The sequence below is a fragment of the Eurosta solidaginis genome, chromosome 1 (assembly GCF_040869045.1).
Source record: "Eurosta solidaginis isolate ZX-2024a chromosome 1, ASM4086904v1, whole genome shotgun sequence".
Lineage (NCBI taxonomy): Eukaryota > Metazoa > Arthropoda > Insecta > Diptera > Tephritidae > Eurosta > Eurosta solidaginis.
This window is the reverse complement of record NC_090319.1, coordinates 27,769,874-27,793,541: the sequence shown is the minus strand read 5'-3', so window position 1 is coordinate 27,793,541 and position 23,668 is coordinate 27,769,874. Positions and strand designations below refer to the sequence as shown.

General features: G+C 39.6%; 1 protein-coding gene across 1 annotated transcript in view; it reads right to left on the bottom strand.

Annotated features, from left to right (window-relative positions):
• LOC137250567 (uncharacterized) overlaps positions 1-23,334 on the bottom strand; it is a 70,745-nt gene extending 47,411 nt beyond the window's left edge. Inside the window, exons 1-3 of the mRNA XM_067783613.1 lie at positions 23,224-23,334; positions 8,168-8,285; positions 5,309-5,454 (exon numbers count right to left, since the gene is read on the bottom strand). Of these exons, the coding sequence (XP_067639714.1) occupies positions 5,309-5,454; positions 8,168-8,285; positions 23,224-23,246 (287 nt within the window). The 5' untranslated portion in view covers positions 23,247-23,334. The remainder of the gene's footprint in view (positions 1-5,308; positions 5,455-8,167; positions 8,286-23,223) is intronic.
• Positions 23,335-23,668: the final 334 nt, after the last annotated feature.

The window sequence follows — 23,668 nt, the reverse complement described above, 5'->3', positions numbered from 1 at the left end:
GGTGGACCAGTGGTGACCCTAGAATTTGTTTGTACAATATGGGTATCAAACGAAAGGTGTTAATGAGTATTTTAAAAGGGAGTGGGCCTTAGTTCTATAGGTGGACGCCGTCTCGAAATATCGCCTTAAAGGTGGACCAGGGGTGACTCTAGAATGTGTTTGTACGATATGGGTATCAAATTTAAGGTATTAATGAGGGGTTTAAAAGTGAGTGGTGGTAGTAGTATAGGTGGTCGCCTTTTCGAGATATTGCCATTAAGGTGGACCAGGGGTGACTCTAGAATAAGTTTGTATAATATGGGTATCAAACGAAAGGTGTTAAGGAGTATTTTAAAAGGAAGTGGGCCTTAGTTCTATAGGTGGACGCCTTTTCGAGGTATCGCAATAAAGGTGGACCAGGGGTGACTCTAGACTTTGTACGATATGGGTATCAAATGAAAGGTGTTAATGAGTATTTTAAAAGAGCGTGGGTCTTAATTCTATTGGTGGACGCCTTTTCGAGATATCGCCATAAAGGTGGACCTGAGGTGACTCTAGAATGTGTTTGTACGATATTGGTATCAAATTAAAGGTATTAATGAGAGCTTTAAAACGGAGTGGTGGTAGTTGTATATGTGAAGGCGTTTTCCAGATATCGACCAAAATGTGGACCAGGGTGACCCAGAACATCATCTGTTGGATACCGCTAATTTATTTATATATGTAATACCTGCCAAGATTTCAAGGGTTCTTTATTTCGCCCTGCAGAACTTTTTCATTTTCTTCTACTTAATATGGTAGGTGTCACAACCATTTTACAAAGTTTTTTCTAAAGTTATATTTCGCGTCAATAAACCAATCCAATTACCATGTTTCATCCCTCTTTTCGTATTTGGTATGGAATTATGGCATTTTTTTCATTTTTCGTAATTTTCGATATCGAAAAAGTGGCCGTGGTCATAGTCGGATTTCGTTCATTTTTTTCCCAAGATAAAGTGAGTTCAGATAAGTTCGTGAACTAAGTTCAGTAAAGATATGTCGATTTTTGCACAAGTTATCATGTTAACGGCCATGCGGAAGGACAGACGGACGACTGTGTATAAAAACTGGGCGTGGCTTCAACCGATTTCGCCCATTTTCACAGAAAACAGTTAACGTCATAATATCTATGCCCCTACCAAATTTCAAAAGGATTGGTAAATAGACAAATTAAATGAAAAAAGGGGGAGCCACGCCCATTTTGAAATTTTCTTTTATTTTTGTATTTTGATGCACCATATCATTACTGGAGTTGAATGTTGACATAATTTACTTATATACTGTAAAGATATTAAATTTTTTGTTAAAATTTTACTTTAAAAAAATTTTTTTTTTTATAAGTGGGCGTGGTCCTTCTCCGATTTTGCTAATTTTTATTAAGCGTATATATAGTAATAGGAGTAACGTTCCTGCCAAATTTCATCATGATATCTTCAACGACTGCCAAATTACAGCTTGCAAAAGTTTTAAATTACCTTCTTTTAAAAGTGGGCGGTGCCACGCCCATTGTCCAAAATTTTACTAGTTTTCTATTCTGTGTCATAAGGTCAACCCATCTACCAAGTTTCATCGTTTTAGCTTTCTTTGGTAATGAATTATCGCACTTTTTCGGTTTTTCGAAATTTTCGATATCGAAAAAGTGGGCGTGGTTATAGTGCGATTTCGTTCATTTTAAATAGCGATCTGAGATGAGTGCTCAGGAACCTACATACCGCATTTCATCAATTTACCTCAAAATTTACTCAAGTTATCGTGTTATCGTGTTAACGGACGGACGGACGGACATGGCTCAATCAAATTTTTTTTTGATCCTGATTATTTTGATATATGGAAGTCTATATCTATCTCGATTCCTTTATACCTGTACAACCAACCGTTATCCAATCAAACTTAATATACTTTGTGAGCTCTGCTCAACTGTGTATAAAAATAAAGCAGGCATGCTTAACCAACGAAACGATATCATTTCGTTACAATAATCAACGTTAATAAACGAAACGAAGTCATTTCGTTTCGTTTATTAACGTTAAGATCGTCAAATTAACGAAATCATTTCGTTTCGTTTTCTGCCATATCAAAACGAAATCAAATCGTTTATGTTGATTATTAATTTCAAACTATGCTGGCAAAGCTGATTGATGGCGGAGTCATTAAAGGTGAAAGCATTAGCCAAGCTGATTGCAACTTTTCTGATGAATTTTGACAGTACAAACATTTCTCAGAGTATTTTTGACATTACCACCAACGAATTACACAAACAAATTACATAGAGTTTGTGTGTGTATGTGCGCTTGTTGTTGCCACCTTACGGCTTCACCATGGCTATAGCATTGCCAGCACAATTCAAACATAAAGTATCACGTTTTTGTTAACGTTTTTAACGTTAACGAAAGCTTTTCGTTTCGGTTAAAAACGAGATACAATTTATCTTGATAATTTCTTTATCGATAATATTTCGAAGTGTTTCAACGGAAACGGTGGAAATTTTTTGATAAACGATTAGCTTAACGTTAAGGTGCATCCCTGAAATAAAGTTTCTGAATGGAAGAAGGAGCAAGATGTGGCCCTCCAAACATTGAAAGAGCGTTTGTGCACTGCCCCAATGTTGGCATATCCGATTGCAGGAGCAACATTTATTCTAGATACAGATGCCAGTGAATATGCTATAGCAGGCGTTTTATCACAACTAGTCGACGGAAGGAGATTTCAGCCGACGAACTGGAAAACCAGAGAAGAACTATTGTGTTACACGCAGAGAGTTGCTGGCATTGGTAGAGTGCATTAAACATTTTCACAGCGATTCCGCATCAGGACAGATGGCGTTGAAATGGCTCCTGCAGTTCCGTAATTCACAAGGTCAATTGGCACGGTGGATCGGGCGACTACAAAGCTATGACTTTTACATTGAGCATCGGAAAGGTAGTACCCATGGGAATGGCGATGCAATGTCACGAAGACCATGTAATTTGGAATGCAAACACTGTTCGAAAGCTGAGGCTAAGGAAAACATCATAGATGTCCGGCTTATGACTATAATGTGTTCGGATGAATGGGCCATGGAACAACTAAGGAAGTGTCAGCAAGAAGATACAGATCTGTCACATGTTATGCGAGGGCTCGAAAGAAACGAAAACCAAATAAAAGATGTCAGCAGAGAGTCCTATTGCGAAGTCATATTGGAACAGTTTGGATACAGGATGGTCAATGTAAGAGGAAACTAGTAGTTGTTCCCAGGAAAAGGATTCCTGACGTTCTCAACGAGCTACATAATGGTCCAAGTGGAGGTCATCTGGGGATCACGAAGACGCTTCAGAAAATTAAGCAGAGATTCTATTGGGTTCTTTGCCGTCAGTCGGTCATGGAGTGGATTGCCAACTGTGAGGTTTGCAGCAGAGCGAAGGGGCCCGAATCCCCAAGTCGTGGCCAGATGAAGCAATATAACTCAGGTGCACCATTTGAAAGGATCGCTATGGATATCGCAGTACCATTTCCTACTAGCAATCGCGGAAACAAATATGTACTGGTGGTTATGGATTACTTTAGCAAATGGCCAGAGGTATACTCAATCCCAAATCAAGAAGCTGAAACAATATCAGAAGTGTTTGCAAATAATTGGGATGGAGGTGTACCGATGGAGTTATATTGTGACCAAGGCAGGAATTTTGAAGCAGCTGTGTTCCAAGAAATGTGTAAGACATTGGGCATTCGAAAAACACGGATACAGTTGTATTGCATCCTCAACCCGTTGGTATGGTGGAACGATACAATAGAACCTTGGAGGAGCGCTTGAGGAAAGTAGTGGACAAGTTCCATAAAGAGTGGGATACATACATATTATTATTCTTGATGGCTTACCTATCGGCAGTGCATGAAACAACGGGCCAAACTCCCGCAAAGGTAATTTCTGGCAATGACCTTCGACTGTCAACTGATTTGATGTTTGGGATAAATGCCGATTCGGAGAGAAATACCAAGAAATCCACTGGCGTCTTGGAGGAAGAGATGAAGGAAATACACGATCTTGTAAGACAACGAACCAAGATTATGAGTGACAAGATGAAAGCCAGATATGATAAAGCAATTAATTCAGAAGGCTTTCAGGAAGGAGATTTGGTGCTGTTATACATCCCACAACGAAAAAATGGTTTGTCTCCGAAATTACAGTGTAAGTAGGAAGGCCCATAAAAATTGTAAAACGAATCAACGATGTAGTTTACATCATACTAACCACGAAAGAAAATGAAAGTGGTTCATTTGGACAGGCTGGCAGTGTTTAGATCGGGCCGAGCCGACTTAGGTGGAGGGCAGTGTGGCGAATGTTAGCATAACTAGACTGTTAGTAAATAAAGGCACAACAACAATAAAGCAAGCTGCCACTCTTGTGTACACGAACACATCAATTTAATCCATTTACACGCGTACATAAAGGCGACGAAGAGATATTCCACACACACAGATGTAGTCATCGCCGAAGTAGTTACTCATACATACACACGCATATGACCAGTAGAAAAGCATTGACTACAAATATACATGTACATATATAGCTGGTAACCAAGCAGGAGATACAACAGTTGCAGAAGGTGAAACGTCTAGACCTTTGGAGAAATATGCGGAAGAGACAATAGATAGAATAAAAGCAGCGCGAGCTGACGAACGAGTAATCAGTTTGAGTTAAACACGCTTTTGTTAAGTACTTGATATTGAAGTATAATTGTACTACTCCCAAAATCTAAAGAAAGACCAGTTTGAAATACTGAAAATTGCAGTGAATTTTTCGACAGTTTAGCGATTCGAACGTTAGCAGAAAGTTTGAAATAAGCGGAATTTCCCCGAAATTCGTTCCAATTTAAAGAAAAGTGTAGTTATTTGGGTTGAAAGAAATTTTTTTCAAAATCAAATTTTATAAATTGTTTTTCTTGTTTCGTTCTCGATAAATTGCACTAAAGATGGCACAATGCCGAAACCGGTTTGTCTCCGTACCAAACATGACGCGGAATGGCGGGAAATGGTTCCAATTCAAGTAATTGCTGTATATTGGAACAATTTTCCATCATTCCTTGTCAAATTTGATTTGAAAACGAACCGGGTTCGGTGTTGTGCCATCTTCAGTGCTATTTTTTGAGAACGAAAAGGGAAACTAATATTTTACCTATGCACTTGGTATTTGAGAAAAGTTTCTTTTGACACAAGTCTTCACTTTTGCACCCTATCGAAAAATCAACAACATAAAAGACAACATAACTTTCAACTAAAACCAAAAGCTTTGCCTGCAATTAAAAATACTTACCCTCTATTACGTATTCTGAATGCTTCTGCTCTATACCCCGTTTCGTCTGCGTTTATATATAAATACGTGAAATTCATTCTTCGGCAGCGGAAATCCCTAGGATCGTCGAGGGTCATTCCATGGTGCATATACCAGATACCTTCGAACTGTAAATAATTAAAGCATAACGTCGCTGCGCTCCCAAAAACAGTTATGTGTTTTTCAGTAACTTTTCAGGAGATCAAAAACACTTATTTCTGGTGTCCATTGGCAAAATTATGCAAATGTCGTATTTTGGAATATTTTATGGAAAGTACGTTATGATGTGTGAAGGAAAAAATCATTATTTTTAACCAATTACGACGTGATAAATATTTGCGCCGTTTTATAGCACATAGCTGCTTTCAAACATGATTCAAATTTGCTTTCGGCGGTAGGGAAATGCATGCAATTTTTGCCGTTACTCCTCATTATGATTACGGAGATTACCCCTTAAGCCCATGGGAGGTGTAGCTTCATCAATCAGATGTCTGTTGGGCTGCCCAGGTTTCTGGGTATTCAACAGAAACAGAACTGTTTGGGAGTACTCTCGCCGCATTGTGTACGTGTTGTTCTGGGGACGTAAGAAAACAGGCCGTAGCGGTTCTGAGAGCAGTATTATGGCAGGCCTGTATTTTCTTCCAGTGAGTAACCTTTAGGCTTGGCGACCATATCGGGACGCGAAGCATGCAACCGGCCGGCCAATTGCTTTGTAAGTAGTAATGGGTGTTTCTTTGTCTTTACCCCAAGTGCTGCTGGAAAGAGGTTTGGCGATTTTATTACGGCTCTGGATTTTCGGTACAATCCAAAATGTAGATCCTGATCGAACGTCACACCCAAGATTTTAGGGTGTAAGACAGTCGGTAGCGTAATGCCGATGTCGGGATTAAATAGATTATATTGCACTGTGTGGTGGGTGATAAACGCGAGACCGCCTGCATTTCCGCTCTCGCGATCTCTTCTGTGGACGTTATGTCCAGAGCAGGTCCTCAGCAGATCTTGCTGTATGTTTGGTCTCTTGGATCGCTGCAATGCGCATGTTATGCCGCTTCATGAAATCAACTACATATCTCCGTGATCTTCCCAGTTAACCCATAACAGTTTACCTGCAGAATTTTGAAGTGCAACAGGGTAAACGTCGTCACTCTGGTGGTAAGAGATTGGTGACTACGTCTGAGTTGAGGGAGGCCAGGTTGCAATTGCTGTTGTGGCCTTGGAACTAGACTTTCCTGGGTAAGCATTTGGGTACCCGGTGTAGTTGGGTTTGCGTTCTAGCAGTATGGCGTGATAAAACCCGTCGGAGGATTGCCGTCGCTGAGACCAGAACATCTAGGAAAGTGGCATCGTCCAAGGCAGGAGCTGCATTGGGAAAATGTTGCAACCATATATATTCTGTGCTGGCAAACGGTGCAAAAGGTGGTAGAGCCCAAAGAATTTGTTTCTATGACCTACTCGAGTGCTAGTGCCGGCAAAAGGGGGAGAAGAAGACGGGGGCGGGGGCTGATGATCGGCATTGCTACCGACTCTACTACGGAGATTGTAGTTATGAGGAGGAGCGATGTTGTTGTTGTTGTAGCGATAGGGTTGCTCCCCGAAGGCTTTGGGGAGTGTTATCGATGTGATGGTCCTTTGCCGCATACAGGTCCGGTACGCTGCGGTACCACAGCACCATTAAGGTGCTAGCCCGATCATCTCGGGAATGATTTATGTGGCCACATTAAACATTCAGGCCATCTCCTCCCTCCCCACCCCCAAGTTCCGTGAGGAGCTTGGGGTCGCCAGAGCCTCGCCTGTTAGTGAAACAGGATTCGCCGCGATAGGTGAGGTTAACAATTGAGTTTGGAGAAGCTATATATTGCGATGGGAACCTGAAGGGTTGCGCTACACACCCCTTGAATCTGGTATTTTAGTCGCCTCTTACGACAGGCATACCTACCGCGGGTATATTCTGACCCCCTTACCCATCGGGGGAGGAGCGATCGTATGAGCTGGTGGCGCCATGGGGCCGGATCAGCAGTGGTTACTTGTTATGGCTTGCTGAGAAGCGGGGCAGCTAGAAGGAAGTGAACGCAGACTACGGGACTCCCTTGGGCGTAATCAGCAAGGAGCCAAATTTATAAAAGTTATGAGGGCTTCGGGTTTTGGGCTCTAGCCCAGAACATCCTGTCCGATGCAACCATCTCTTGCACGTGACACATTGACAAGAGTGTGCCCGTCCTAAAAAGATTATTTTCCGGCAAACGCAGCAAAACCATTTCTCTGCACCGGGGTCAGGTACAGGTCCTGGATTGCGTTCGATACCCTCCCGGAGCAGGAGAATATTGCGCAGTCACGCTGCAAGGATCTGCTGGGAGGATGACAATTTGAGGGAGGGACGCAACAAATTAAATGGTGTTACACTGAATTGGTCGGGAAAAATCCGGAGTCGCTCCGGTTCATAGAACCTGCTGCCTTGGGGAGCGAGATGGTTTGTAATTATTTTTTACATTGAAATCAAAGCACTTTCGCCAGCGATTCAAAAAAATTATAAGCTAGTGAGTAAGTACATAACCGTTTTTCAGAGTACTTCTAGTACTGTGAGCACATAGTTGTTTTCATTCACTTCTAAACCAAAAGAGATATAAGAAAACTGTATATGCAGAAATGTGGGCTCTATATAGTGATAATAAAATATGTAATAAAAAAAAATTTTAAGAAAAACACATAACTGTTTTCGTTAGCGCAGCGACGATAAGCTTTTAAAATGGTTTTAAAGTCTATGCATAGTACTATAAAATTGGCCTAGCTATATACATAGAGCTGACACTTAATTTATTTAAGTATATAAAACTTCATACTCACATCTTCTCTGTTGACGCTTTGCAAATGTTGTATATCTGTTCGACACGAACCTGGCTTTCGACCTTGTCCGGCCACCAAATATGATGATGTCAAAAAAATTAAAACTAACAAAGGGGAACTGAAAAAAAAAATGAAATTAATTAAAAAACAAGTAAGGAAGGCTAAGTTCGGGTGTAACCGAATATTACATACTCAGCTGAGAGCTTTGGAGACAAAATAAAGTAAAATCACCATGTAGGAAAATGAACCTAGGGTAACCCTGGAATGCTTGTATGACATGGGTATCAAATGAAAGGTGTTCATGATTATTTAAAGCGTAGTGGGCCTTAGTTCTATAGGTGGACGCCTTTTCGAGATATCGCCATAAAGGTGGACTAGGGTAACCCAGAACATCATTTGTCGGGTACCGCTAATTTATTTATATATGTAATACCACGAACAGTATTCCTGCCCTGATTGCAAAGGCTTTTGATTTCGCCCTGCAGAACTTTTTTATTTTCTTCTACTTAATATTGTAGGTGTCACACCCATTTTACAAAGTTTTTTTCTAAAGTTATATTTTGCGATAATAAACCAATCCAATTACCATGTTTCATCTCTTTATTCATATTTTGGTATGGAATTATGGAATTTTTCGTAATTTTCGATATCGAAAAAGTGGGCGTGGTCATAGTCGTATTTCGGCCATTTCTATACCAAGATAAAGTGAGTTCAGATAAGTGCGTGGACTAAGTTTAGTAAAGATATATCGATTTTTGGTCAAGTTATCGTGTTAACGGCCGAGCGGAAGGGAAGGACGGTCGACTATGTATAAAAACAGGGCGTGTCTTCAACCGATTTCGCTCATTTTCATAGAAAACAGTTATCGTCATGGAATCCATGCCAATACCAAATTTCAAAATGATTGGTAAATTTTTGTTCGACTTATGGCATTAAAAGTATTCTAGACAAATTAAATGAAAAAGGGCGGAGCCACGCCCGTTTTGAAATTTTCTTTTAGTTTTGTATTTTGTTGCACCATATCATTACTGGAGTTGAATGTTGACATAATTTACGTATATACTCTAAAGATATTAAATTTTTTACTATAATTTGACTTTTAAACATTTTTTTTATAGTGGGCGTGTTCGTCATCCGATTTTGTTAATTTTTATTTGGCAAACATATAGTAATAGGGGTAGCGTTCCTGCTAAATTTCATCATTATATCTTTAACGACTGCCAAATTACAGCTTGCAAAATATTTAAATAACCTTCTTTTAAAAGTTGCCGGTGCCACGCCCAATGTACAAAATTTTACTAATTTTCTATTCTGCTGTCATAAGGTCAATCCACCCACCAAGTTTCATCGCTCTATCCGCCTTTGATAACGAATTATCGCAGTTTTTCGGTTTTTCGAAATTTTCGATATCGAAAAAGTGGGCGTGGTTATAGTCCGATTTCATTCATTTTAAATAGCGATCTGAGATGAGTGCCCAGGAACCTACATACCAAATTTCATCAAGATACCTCAAAATTTACTCAAGTTATCGTGTTCACGGAGAGAGAGACGGACGGGCGGACGGACATGGCTAAATGGATTTCTTTTTTCGCCCAGATCATTTTGATATATAGAAGTCTATATCTATCTAGATTAGTTTATGCCGGTACGGGGTACCGTTATGCGAACAAAATTAATAAACTCTGTGAGCTCTGCTCAGTTGAGTATAACAAGTAAAGGTGTCTAAGTTCGGGTGTAACCGACATTATATACTCAGCGTGAGCTTCAATTGTACATTTCATTTCTGATAAGTTACTTTTCTACATAACACGTGGCTCCGCCCGTTTAAAAAAAAATTCTCCCCATTTCCTCGTATAATAAAACTTGATAAGTGAAATAGCATTGATTCAAAACTATTTTTTGCTAAGTTATAGCTTATTATTCTAGTCTACGACCCTCTTAAGCTTATTTTATATCTAAGTTGCCGTAATCTTTAACCGATCCCGTCTATTTTTACTAGACATATTTTCTGCTATAAGGAAAATACGTCTACACAATTTTGTTACGATATGTTAATTTTTCTTCGAGTTATGGCTCCCGAAACAGAAAATGGCTTGGTCATAAAAGGGGCGCTACCACGCCCATTTTCTTAAATTTGAAGTTTTTCCTATTGATTGTTATAAATCTACTTGGGAAATGAAATATCATTATATAAAGTTCTTTTGCACAAAGATATAACTTATTTGTTCGTCCACGACCCATATGAAAGTGGGCGTGGTCTTTAAAAGATTTCGTTAATTTTTCTTCAAAGCATTCCTTATAGTAAAGCAACCTCTCTGCCGAATTTTGTTACGACAGGTTTAATGATTTTTGATTTAGGATTAAAAATATTTGTAAAATTGATTTTATCACAAGTGAACGCTGCCACGCCCAATTGAAAAAATTTTTCCAAATTTTTATCAAGAGTCTCAATATCAGTCCCATTTCAAATTTCAACATTCTAGGTGTATTATTTACTAAATTATCAGGTTTTTTGTGTTTTCCAAAATGTTATATATGTATATAAAAAGTGGGCGTGGTTATCATTCGATTTCGCTCATTTTCAATACCTATTCTGGGTCCAGATAAACTAGTGTGTCAAATTTGGTGAAGATATCTCAATATTTACTCAAGTTATCGTGCTAACGGACGGACGGACGGACGGAGAGTTTGCCAGCATCAGTTCTGCATGGCTTTCGGGATCAATCTGGGATCCCGTCAAGGTCATTTCGGGATCAATTAGGGACTCTTTAAGGATCATATCTGGATGGTTTCTGGGATCCGTCCGAAATTATTTCGGGATAATTTGCGGATCCTTTCGGGATCATTTCTGTATGGTTTTCGGAATCCATCTGGGATTTCGACGGGGTAATTTCGTGACTTTTTCTGGACTATTTCAAGATCATTTAAGCACCCTTCTGAGATCATTTCAGGATCTGCCCGGGATACCGTAAAGGTCATTTCGGAAAATTTTTAGCACTATTCCGGCATCATTTAGGGATGCTTCCTGTATCATTTCTTAATGGCTTTCGGGCTCCGTCTGGGATCCCGTCAGAGTAATTTCGGGAATTTTTTTAGACTATTTCGGGATCATTTGAAGACCCTTCTGGCATCATTTCTGGATGGTTTTCGAGATCTGTCCGGGATCCCGTCAGGGTCATTTCGGGACTTCTTCGGGACTTTCGGGATCTTTTCGGGACCATTCCGATATCATTACTGTATGGTTTTGGGGAACCGTCAGGGTAATTTCGGAACTTTTTCGGGATCATTAGTGTATGGTTTTCGGGACCCCGTCAGCGTAATTACGGGACTTTTTCGGGGTCATTTGGGCATCTTCACACAAAGTACCTACCTATTTTTATACTCAGTGTGCTTTGCACATCGAGAAAGATATAGACTTCCATATATCAAAATCATCAGTATCGAAAAAAAATGTGATTGAGCCATCACGAAATGACCCCGACGGGATTCCGTATAGTTCCCGCCTCCCCCCCCCCCCCCTTTTCAAAAAAATATAGCTAGTAGATCCTTCTAGACTATTGGCTACATGTGTGGAAATTTTATCCAATTCTGTCTGTTCGTGCGTTATTAAGTCACAAAGACAAACGTCTGGACAAACATCCAAACTTTCATATTTATAATATACATTAGATTAGACTAGATTAGATTAGATATTAGATTAGATTAGATATTAGATATATTCCACCGATCTCCATGATTTTTTCAGACAACAATATATGCTATATATGTGAGCATTTGGTGAAATTTGAAGCTTCTAACTGTTAAAATGGGGCTGAAATTGCGAAAAGTTTCTTATCTGAAAAATCGGTTGTATGAGATATATACTATATATACAACCGATCTCTATCATTTATTCACACAGCAGCATTTGTTGAAATTTGAATCCTCTAGCTCTTAAAATGGGGCAGTAATTACGAAAAGTTTCCTATCTGAACAATCGGTTGTGGGATATATGTGCTATATATACGACCGATCTCATCCATTTTTTCAGACAACAATATGTGCAATATACGAAAGCATATGGTGAATTTTGAAGCTTCAATCTGATAAATTGAGGAAGATATGAAAAAAATCCTCTTTTTCTTAAAAATTGGTTGTATGGAGGATATATGCTATAGTGGTCCGATCAGGTCGGTTCCAACAAATGTCTAATCGGACACCTAAATACACCCGCTCACCAAATTTTATTAAGATATCTCAAAAACTGAGGGACTAGTTTGCACACAAACAGACAGAGGGACAGGCGAACAGACGGACAGACGGACATGGCTAAAACAACTCAGCTCTTCATCTTAATTGTTTCGGTATACCCAGTGGTGGGTCTATCTATTTTCTTTTAAGAACTTACAATTTTAGTATTCGTGCCGAAATTAATATACTATTTCATTTTCATGAAAGGTATAAAAAGATAGTGAGGTTTGACCCACAGGAGAGCGCGAGCGTGAACGCAATATCCGCTTGCCTCCTTGCGACACCGAAGTATTTAAGGGCGATTGCCTATCTTGTCCAACTTTCCAGGACATGTTCACGGCCATATATATCAAGAAGAGTCCGCTTAGTGCCGAGAGGTTGTATTACCTCATTCAAAAGACTGATGGGGAAGCAAAGGAAATTGTTCTAGAGTACCAACTCACAAACGACGTTTTCACCACAGCATGGAAGAATTTAACTGACAGGTATCCTGACTAAAGTATCCTGATCAACACCCAACTAAAGATTTTATTTAGTTTAAACAAATTTTGAGTGAGTGTGGTAACTCGACGCAACGCGAGATCAATAATTATATCGCGTACCTTAAAACGCTCAGATCGACATCTCAAACTGGGATGCCATCATTACTTACCTATGCTCGACCAAGCTGCCAGAAAGCACCTTAGCTCTCTGGGAACAGACAGTCGCCAATAAGACAAAAGTCTCCATGTGGAAAGAAATGGACAAACTCTTCCCATAGATTCCAGGCACTGGAAACTGTTTCAGGCATTACCGGTAGCGATACTAGTAAAGCCCCGAAACAGCAGAACGGTAGACAGTCTACCGATTCTTCGCGCCGAAAGCTTGGCGCCTTTCAAAGAAGCGTGGCCAAGCGCGCGTGCAGTATTTGCAAGTCCAACGAGCCCAAACTCATAAGCTGTCCGATATCAGATTACACTTTATTAAAAGTAACAACAGTTGTATCAAGTGCCTCTCGTCGGGACATACTGTGTCTAAGTGTACTAGCTCATATAACTACAGCACTTGCCACCTACGACATCACATGCTCCTACATATTCAGGCAATTGCATCAACACCTACGGGTAGGTCAAAAGGATCATACCCCAATGACAACATCCCAAGCACTTCGGCCGAAGCAATGCAGAGGCGTGATGCGGCAAATAAGCACAACAACAATGTCAATAATGTCACATCATGTTTCTCAGCTTCCAATATAAAATACGGAAGCCTTACTAGGTACAGCACACGTCATCGTATTTGACAATAATAGAAATTTTTCGGCGCGTGCCTTAAATCAGAATCGCCCGAATGCACCTTTATTACAGAAAGGCTCAAAGGCCGTATCAACTTGCCGCCTACTAGGCTGTCACTGGTATCACTAATCAGGTATCCGCGAAAGTGAAACCTCCAAACCTGTCAGGCAAATCCAGCCGCATTACAAGCTTTCCCTAATATCATATTAGCGGACAAACGGTTCTTTATTAACGAATCAGTCGACCTTATTTTAGACGGTGACATTTACGTCCAAATCATGTTAGGGGGTATCAAAAAAGATAATCTAGGGACTCTCATCGCTCAAGAGACCGTATTTGGTTGGATCTGCTTCTCTACGAAGGCCATCCATGTGGAACGGAACTAACTTCGTCGGGGCAGCTCGGGTGCTTAGAGCAGAATTTGCCTTAAATTAACCGATGCCCGCCTCAAGATCCTAGCTCTTTACTCCCACCCAAGAAATAGCGTGGCTTTTTATCCATGCTGAGGCTGCTCACATGGGGGGGGGGGGGGGGGGGGGGGGGGGGGGGTTGTGGGAAGGAGGAATCAAAAGTTTCACAACACATTTCACGAAAATATCTCAAAACTCTAAATAAACATTCGAGGAATTTGCCACGTTATTGCGCAGAATGAAGTATTGTCTCAATTTTCGACCCTTAACCCCATCCTCAAATTATAAAGTCGATATGGAACCACTAACGCCTGTCATTTCCTAATTGAAAGGCACTACTTGCTCCTCCCCAACCCGATGCCAGCGAAAACCCACCATCGGTCATCAACCTAATCGAACTCCAAAAGCTTAACAAATGGAGGCACCCAAAAACAAATATGAAAATCGGGGATTTGATGAGCATAAAGGAAGACAACCTCCCCCCGAATGAATGGAGACTGGGCAGGATGGCCAAAGTCCACCTTGGCTCCTACGACCGAATTCAAGTGGTCGCAATCATGACCGCTCGAGGCCAAGTGACGAGAGCCCTCGTCGAACTGATACGCCTCCTTCCTGGCAATGAAGGAGAGGACCCTACAAAAGCACAATAATTATCTTAACTGTAACCGGAATTCCACTTCGCAAAATCGCAAAAAAACAAGTAAGTACGGGACTGTCTTCGGCTGTGCCGAAGACTTCATACCTTTCATGAATGGGGTTGAACAGTAATCTTATCCCATTCGTAATCTCCAAATAATTGGCTTTATAAGATAAGAAATATATAGTGAAGAGATGTACATATCTAAGCGATTTTTAAGGTAAATATAAAATATAACAAGTAAAGGTGTGTAAGTTCGGGTGTAACCGAACATTATATACTCAGGGTGAACTTTAATTGTTTATTTCATTTCAGATAAATTACTTTTAAAAAAAAAAAATGGCTCCCCATTTCTTCTTACAATAAAACTTGATAAGTAAAATATCATTGATTCAAAACTATTTTTTGCTTAGTTATAGCTTATTATTCTAGTCTACGACCCTTTTAAACTTGTTTTATATCTAATTTGCCGTGGTATTTAACCGATCCCGTCCATTTTTTACTAGGAATATTTTCTGCTATAAGGAAAATACGTGTTTCAGTAGGAGTGGAAGTGGACTTCTTAGTTGACCATGACATCAGGATCGATATGCAGAGAAGGATTATGCGCTATGCGAACCAGGATGTGCCACTTAACTTCAGTTTGGAGAAAGGGTGCAGCAGTAAGCGAGTGCTGGTGGAGGAGACTCGGCAAAGACCACGAAAGTCAAAGGTAAAGGTTGGTGGAACGAATGGGCCAAATAAAGCAAAATCAAAGGTATCTGCGAGAGAAACACTGGCATTGACAAAACCAAATGGACGCACTAAAACGAAGGAAAGAATTTCCCAGAAAGGATACAAGGGTAATTTCAAGCCAGGACGCACTACTGTTGTGAACTGTCAAGACTATACTGAGGATGCAAAGTCATTTCGTCAAGATAAAGCTCTGCGAAGTAGTTCATTCGCCAAACAACACAGTGTGACGGAACGGTTCAGGATAATGAGTAGTAGGATGAAACACAGGTACGACAAGAACAATAATCCGGAAGGTTTCCTGGAGGGAGATTTGGTACTGCTATACAACCCTCACCGGCGGAAAGGTGTTCCGTCCAAATTTTGGTGCAATTTAGGAGGCCCGTACAGAGTTGTGAAGAGGATCAGTGATGTCGTCTACCGCATACAAACAATTGGGAAACCACGAAATAGAATGGTGATTCACTTGGAGAGGCTAGCAGCGGTTAGATCGAGAGATTTATCTGATCGGGACGATTAGACTTAGGTGGAGGGCAGTGTGACGAATATTAGTATTCGTAAGCGATACTACCATCACTAAGCCGATAATAAGCAGTATGTACGTAAACAAATCAATCATCATGGACAAAAGGCAGCAGAGGGATACTCACCATCAGCTGAAGTAGTACTCACATATACACATGCATGTGGCTATGCGAGAGACTATAAACTACAAATATACATTTACATATATGTTTGATAACCAGGCGTGAAGTTCTCGAAGTTACTAGGCCTCAGTAGAAATGGGTGAACGAGCAACAGAGAGTATAAAAGCCTGCGAAAGCTGATTAGTCAGTAAGCAGCTTGATTTAAACACGCTATCAGTTGCGAAGTGAAGTATAATTGTGAAGTATAATTGTACTACTCCCAAAGTAATCTAATAAAGACCATTTTGCATTGCCAAATATTGGAGTTATTTTTTCGACAATTTAGCTATTCGAACTTTAGCAGAAGGTGTAAAACAAACGGAGTTTCACTAAATTCGTTACAATATTTACATAAATTATACGACGGAGAATTAACGGACGAGCATATGGGTCTAAGTGGAACTCCCTCTTTATGGATTTTCGTCAAACCATACAACCTAGGCGTATTGGCAGTGTACTGAGGAGACTATATTTTTCTTTTATATTTATCACATTTTTTTAAAAAGTTTTTCTACAATTTCATTATTCTTGTCCTGTAACTTGTTTGTGGGTCGCGTTTCAAACCCCGATATGAGGAAATATCGTTTACCATTTCCTGTAATTTTTTATCGTAATCAGATTTTTCCATCAGAACTGTTACGTTGCCCTTGTCAGCGTTCAGGACTAATAGTTCTTTATTGTTTTTTAAGAACTTCTTAGCCGACTGAAAATCTGGTGATTGGGGGCACCGCCTCGAGCGAACCCGCAACCACCACAACAAATCGCGAGGACCCGTGCAACACTTTGAGTGGGCATGGGGCCGATATAAAACTAGCACTCAGCGAGAGCGATACATACTCGGTATCTGAGATTGCGGGCCAGTTCTTTACTAGCATGGACGAGCAACTTCTGTTGAAATTAGATCCGTCGGATGCTGAATTCGACGATACTATCGTGGAGGAGGATACGACGATGCGGATCAGCGGAGGATGGACGTCGATGCTGAAACCGACCGTTAACGAGCGCGCAGGTACTGCAAATAAACCTGCACCACTCTAAGGCAGCTTCGGCTGCGCTAATATTATGCCACAGCACAACATATGAGGACGTCGTTCTAGCCCACGATCCTTTGGTCGTTGGCAGCAAGGTCTGTGTGCTCTGTTGTCATGGCAAGAATACTGTTCGTACATATATAAATAAATTAGCGGTACCCGACAAATGATGTTCTTGGTCTCCCTGGTCCACATTTTGGTCGATATCTTGAAAACGCCTTAATTTATAAAACTAAAGGCCACTTCCTTTGAAAACCCCCATTTATACCTTTAATTTGATACCCATAACGTACAAACACCTTCTTAAGTCACCCCTGGTTCACCTTATTGCGAAATAAGGCCCTCTCCCTTTTAAAATAATCATTACCACCTCTCATTTGATACCCATGCCATACAAACACATTCCAGGGTTACCCTAGGTTCATTTTCCTAAATGTTGATTTTCCCTTATTTTGTCTTAACCTTGCTTGTTTTATTAAAAACTTTTGATTTGATCGTCTAATGTATAATACACGAAACACTAGTAAGAATGCCATTTGTGGAGTTAGGCACTTTTGATATGTGTGGACTCATATTTAAAACAGAGAAAATATAGTACTTTCACAATCATTGTGTACAATACAAAGTGTGTTAACTAAGGGATAAATGTCAAAATTCAAACAGCCTCGCTCGTAAATCTCAGGTCTAGAGTTGCATTTTTTTGGTACGTAAGAGTACTTTAAGCTGAGTTGCATTTGATAGTTAAATAAAACTTTGTAGTAGATGAAACAGTTGCATATATTCCTACGGAAATATAAATAATAGAAGACTTGCAGCCTCCAAGAATGCGGAAACATACGGAAAGAAAAATATATTTAAATTAGAGTCAAAAAAGTCTAGAGAAACTTAACAAAATATAAAGTGCCACACGTGTAACATTGTTGTTTTTATACTCAGTTGAGCAGAGCTCACAGAGTATATTAACTTTGATTGGATAACGGTTGGTTTTACAGGTATAAAGGAATCGAGATAGATATAGACTTCCATATATCAAAATCATCAGTATCGAAAAAAATTTGATTGAGCCATACGTCCGTCTGTCCGTTTTGAGGTATCTCATCTGATATGTAGGTTCCTGGGCACTCATCTCAGATCGATATTTAAAATGAACGATATCGAACTATAACCACGCCCACTTTTTCGATATCGAAAATTTCGAAAACCCGAAAAAGTGCGATAATTCATTACCAAAGACGAATAAAGCGATGAAACTTGGTAGGTGAGTTGAACTTATGACGCAGATTAGAAAATTAGTAAAATTTTGGACAATAGGCGTGGCACCGCCCACTTTTAAAAGAAGGTAATTTTAATATTTTGTAAGCTGTAATTTGGCAGTCGTTGAAGAACGAAGAACGGCCACGCCCACTTAAAAAAAATTATCTGAACTCACTTTGTATTGGTGTAAAATATGGCCGAAATCCGGTTATGACACGCCCACTTTTTCGATATCGAAAGTTACGAAAAATGAAAAACTTCCATAATTCTATACCAAATACGAAAAAAGGGATGAAACATGGTAATTGGATTGCTTTATTGGCGCAAAATATAACTTTAGAAAAAAGCTTTGTAAATGGGTGTGACATCTACTTAATGTAGAAGAAAATGAAAAAGTTCTGCAGGGCGAAATCAAAAGCCCTTAGAATCTTGGCAGGAATACTGTTCGTGGTATTACATATATAAATAAATTAGCGGTACCCGACAGATAATGTTCTGGGTCACCCTGGTCCACATTTTGGTCAATATCTCGAAAACACCTTCACATATACAACTACCACCACTCCCTTTTAAAATACTCATTAACACCTTTTATTTGCTACTACCCATATCATACAAACAAATTCTAGAGTCACCCCTGGTCCACCGTTATGGCGATATTTTGAAAAGGCGTCCACCTATAGAACTAAGGCCCACGCCCTTTTAAAATACACATTAACACATTTCATTTGATACCCATATCGTACAAACAAATTCTAGAGTCAGCCCTGGTCCACCTTTATGGCGATATCTTGAAAAGGCGTCCACCTATAGAACTAAGGCCCACGCCCTTTTAAAATACACATTAACACATTTCATTTGATACCCATATCGTACAAACAAATTCTAGAGTCACCCCTGGTCCACCTTTATGGCGATATCTTGAAAAGGCGTCCACCTATAGAACAAAGGCCCACTCCTTTTTAAAATACTCATTAACACCTTTCATTTGCTACTACCCATATCATACAAACAAATTCTAGAGTCACCCCTGATCCACCGTTAGGCGATATTTTGAAAAGGCGTCCACCTATACAACTAAGGCCCACGCCCTTTTAAAATACACATTAACACATTTCATTTGATACCCATATCGTACAAACAAATTCTAGAGTCACCCCAGGTCCACCTTTATGGCGATATCTTAAAAAGGCGTCCACCTATAGAACTAAGGCCCACGCCCTTTTAAAATACACATTAACACATTTCATTTGATACCCATATCGTACAAACAAATTCTAGAGTCACCCTGGTCCACCTTTATGGCGATATCTTGAAAAGGCGTCCACCTATAGAACTAAGGCCCACGCCCTTTTAAAATACACATTAACACATTTCATTTGATACCCATATCGTACAAACAAATTCTAGAGTCACCCCTGGTCCACCTTTATGGCGATATCTTGAAAAGGCGTCCACCTATAGAACAAAGGCCTACTCCTTTTTAAAATACTCATTAACACCTTTCATTTGCTACTACCCATATCATACAAACAAATTCTAGAGTCACCCCTGATCCACCGTTAGGCGATATTTTGAAAAGGCGTCCACCTATACAACTAAGGCCCACGCCCTTTTAAAATACACATTAACACATTTCATTTGATACCCATATCGTACAAACAAATTCTGGAGTCACCCCAGGTCCACCTTTATGGCGGTATCTTGAAAAGGCGTCCACCTATAGAACTAAGGCCCACGCCCTTTTAAAATACACATTAACACATTTCACTTGATACCCATATCGTACAAACAAATTCTGGAGTCACCCCAGGTCCACCTTTATGGCGGTATCTTGAAAAGGCGTCCACCTATAGAACTAAGGCCCACGCCCTTTTAAAATACACATTAACACATTTCATTTGATACCCATATCGTACAAACAAATTCTGGAGTCACCCCAGGTCCACCTTTATGGCGGTATCTTGAAAAGGCGTCCACCTATAGAACTAAGGCCCACGCCCTTTTAAAATACACATTAACACATTTCATTTGATACCCATATCGTACAAACAAATTCTGGAGTCACCCCAGGTCCACCTTTATGGCGATATCTTGAAAAGGCGTCCACCTATAGAACAAAGGCCCACTCCTTTTTAAAATACTCATTAACACCTTTCATTTGCTACTACCCATATCATACAAACAAATTCTAGAGTCACCCCTGATCCACCGTTAGGCGATATTTTGAAAAGGCGTCCACCTATACAACTAAGGCCCACGCCCTTTTAAAATACACATTAACACATTTCATTTGATACCCATATCGTACAAACAAATTCTGGAGTCACCCCAGGTCCACCTTTATGGCGGTATCTTGAAAAGGCGTCCACCTATAGAACTAAGGCCCACGCCCTTTTAAAATACACATTAACACATTTCATTTGATACCCATATCGTACAAACAAATTCTGGAGTCACCCCAGGTCCACCTTTATGGCGATATCTTGAAAAGGCGTCCACCTATAGAACAAAGGCCCACTCCTTTTTAAAATACTCATTAACACCTTTCATTTGCTACTACCCATATCATACAAACAAATTCTAGAGTCACCCCTGGTCCACCGTTAGGCGATATTTTGAAAAGGCGTCCACCTATACAACTAAGGCCCACGCCCTTTTAAAATACACATTAACACATTTCATTTGATACCCATATCGTACAAACAAATTCTAGAGTCACCCCAGGTCCACCTTTATGGCGATATCTTAAAAAGGCGTCCACCTATAGAACTAAGGCCCACGCCCTTTTAAAATACACATTAACACATTTCATTTGATACCCATATCGTACAAACAAATTCTAGAGTCACCCCTGGTCCACCTTTATGGCGATATCTTGAAAAGGCGTCCACCTATAGAACTAAGGCCCACGCCCTTTTAAAATACACATTAACACATTTCATTTGATACCCATATCGTACAAACAAATTCTAGAGTCACCCCTGGTCCACCTTTAAGGCGATATCTTGAAAAGGCGTCCACCTATAGAACAAAGGCCCACTCCTTTTTAAAATACTCATTAACACCTCTCATTTGCTACTACCCATATCATACAAACAAATTCTAGAGTCACCCCTGATCCACCGTTAGGCGATATTTTGAAAAGGCGTCCACCTATACAACTAAGGTCCACGCCCTTTTAAAATACACATTAACACATTTCATTTGATACCCATATCGTACAAACAAATTCTAGAGTCACCCCAGGTCCACCTTTATGGCGATATCTTGAAAAGGCGTCCACCTATAGAACTAAGGCCCACGCCCTTTTAAAATACACATTAACACATTTCATTTGATACCCATATCGTACAAACAAATTCTAGAGTCACCCCTGGTCCACCTTTAAGGCGATATCTTGAAAAGGCGTCCACCTATAGAACAAAGGCCCACTCCTTTTTAAAATACTCATTAACACCTTTCATTTGCTACTACCCATATCATACAAACAAATTCTAGAGTCACCCCTGATCCACCGTTAGGCGATATTTTGAAAAGGCGTCCACCTATACAACTAAGGTCCACGCCCTTTTAAAATACACATTAACACATTTCATTTGATACCCATATCGTACAAACAAATTCTCGAGTCAGGCCTGGTCCACCTTTATGGATATATCTCGAAAAGGCGTCCACCTAGAGAACTAAGGCCCACTCCCTTTTAAAATACTCATTAATACCTTCCATTTGATACACATTTCATACAAACACATTCCAGGGTTACTCTAGGTTCATTTTCCTACATGGTGATTTTCCCTTATTTTGTCTCCATAGCTCTCATCTGAGTATGTAATGTTCGCTTGCACCCGAACACAAATATAAAGAACTTGGGTACAGAAATTCAGAAATCCTAGAAAATGTTTTACCGACTTACTTTGCTGTTGTGTTTAAAAAGTTTTTCACAATAATTAGAAAAACTATATGTTTTCTATGTTTTTTATACAAATGAAAGTGCAAAAGTGTGTGAAAGCATAGACTAGAGAAAAATTTTAAGTTTTGCAATTATTTGCAAAAAATCTCTGTTTGGACCATTCGCCATATAAATTATCGAAACAAAGAAAAATTCAAAACGCTACAGTTAACGATCGCCTAAATATCTGCTTAGAGGCCAAAATTCTGTCAAATTATTTATGAAATGAGTTTATATCGCCGTAGTAACTGCAAAACGTATCGAATTAGTTACTTTCTGGTGATAGACGATAAAATTATCTAAAAATATCTGGAAGGTAAACTTTGCAAAGGCATACATAGATATGTTTTTCAACCGACTGCAGAAATAAATCACCAATTTGATAACGTGGCCGAATCGATCCCCTCGGTATTTTAAAATTTAGTTTGCTTGTGAACGCATTGAATGTAGCCAATAGCCTATTAGAAATCAGATTCAGCGCGCTCAATAAAGTTATGTTAGCTGGTTGTGTTAACTAGCTGGTCTGTGAGGACCCCAAATATACCATATGCGTCCATTGTGTTTGTTTAACGATCAAACTGAGAAATAATATTTAAAAGCAGGACCTATCTTATAAAATAAGTTCGTCCTTTTGATAAAGCTTTCTAGGACCTATGCCACTAACTGTACTATATCTGATTTAAATAAAGGAAAAATGCAAAAACAGGATGTACATATATATTTCTCTAAATTTAAACCAAAGGACATATAGCAGTATGTGCTTTACTCATATATCGATTTGACTCTTAAAATATCTTTTAATTTACGATACTATTTTTTTCTGAAAGGATAATATAATTTAGTTACTTACTTAGCAATCAGATGTTTCAGCATTTTGTAAAGTATTAACTTGAAGAAATTACAACAAAATATCACTTACGTCTTCAACACTAAAACTGACAATGTGATATTAAAATTTTTCACACCTTTTATACTTGCAATCTATGCCGATTTTTTCAGCGAAATTTCCACACACACACAAAACACATTATACCATTCCAAATAACAAAACAAAAACAGAAAGTAGTCTAAGTTCGGGTAACATTGTATATACCCTACAGAAAAAATGAGAGACAATTTCGCAATAGATTTAGGTCCGTCCCTTTTTTCTAAGATACATATACAAATTGGCGGCCATCGTGGCGTGATGGTAGCGTGCTCCGCCTACCACACCTTATGCCCTGGGTTCCCATCCCGGGCAAAGCAACATCAAAATTTTAGAAATAAGGTTTTTCAATTAGAAGGAAATTTTTCTA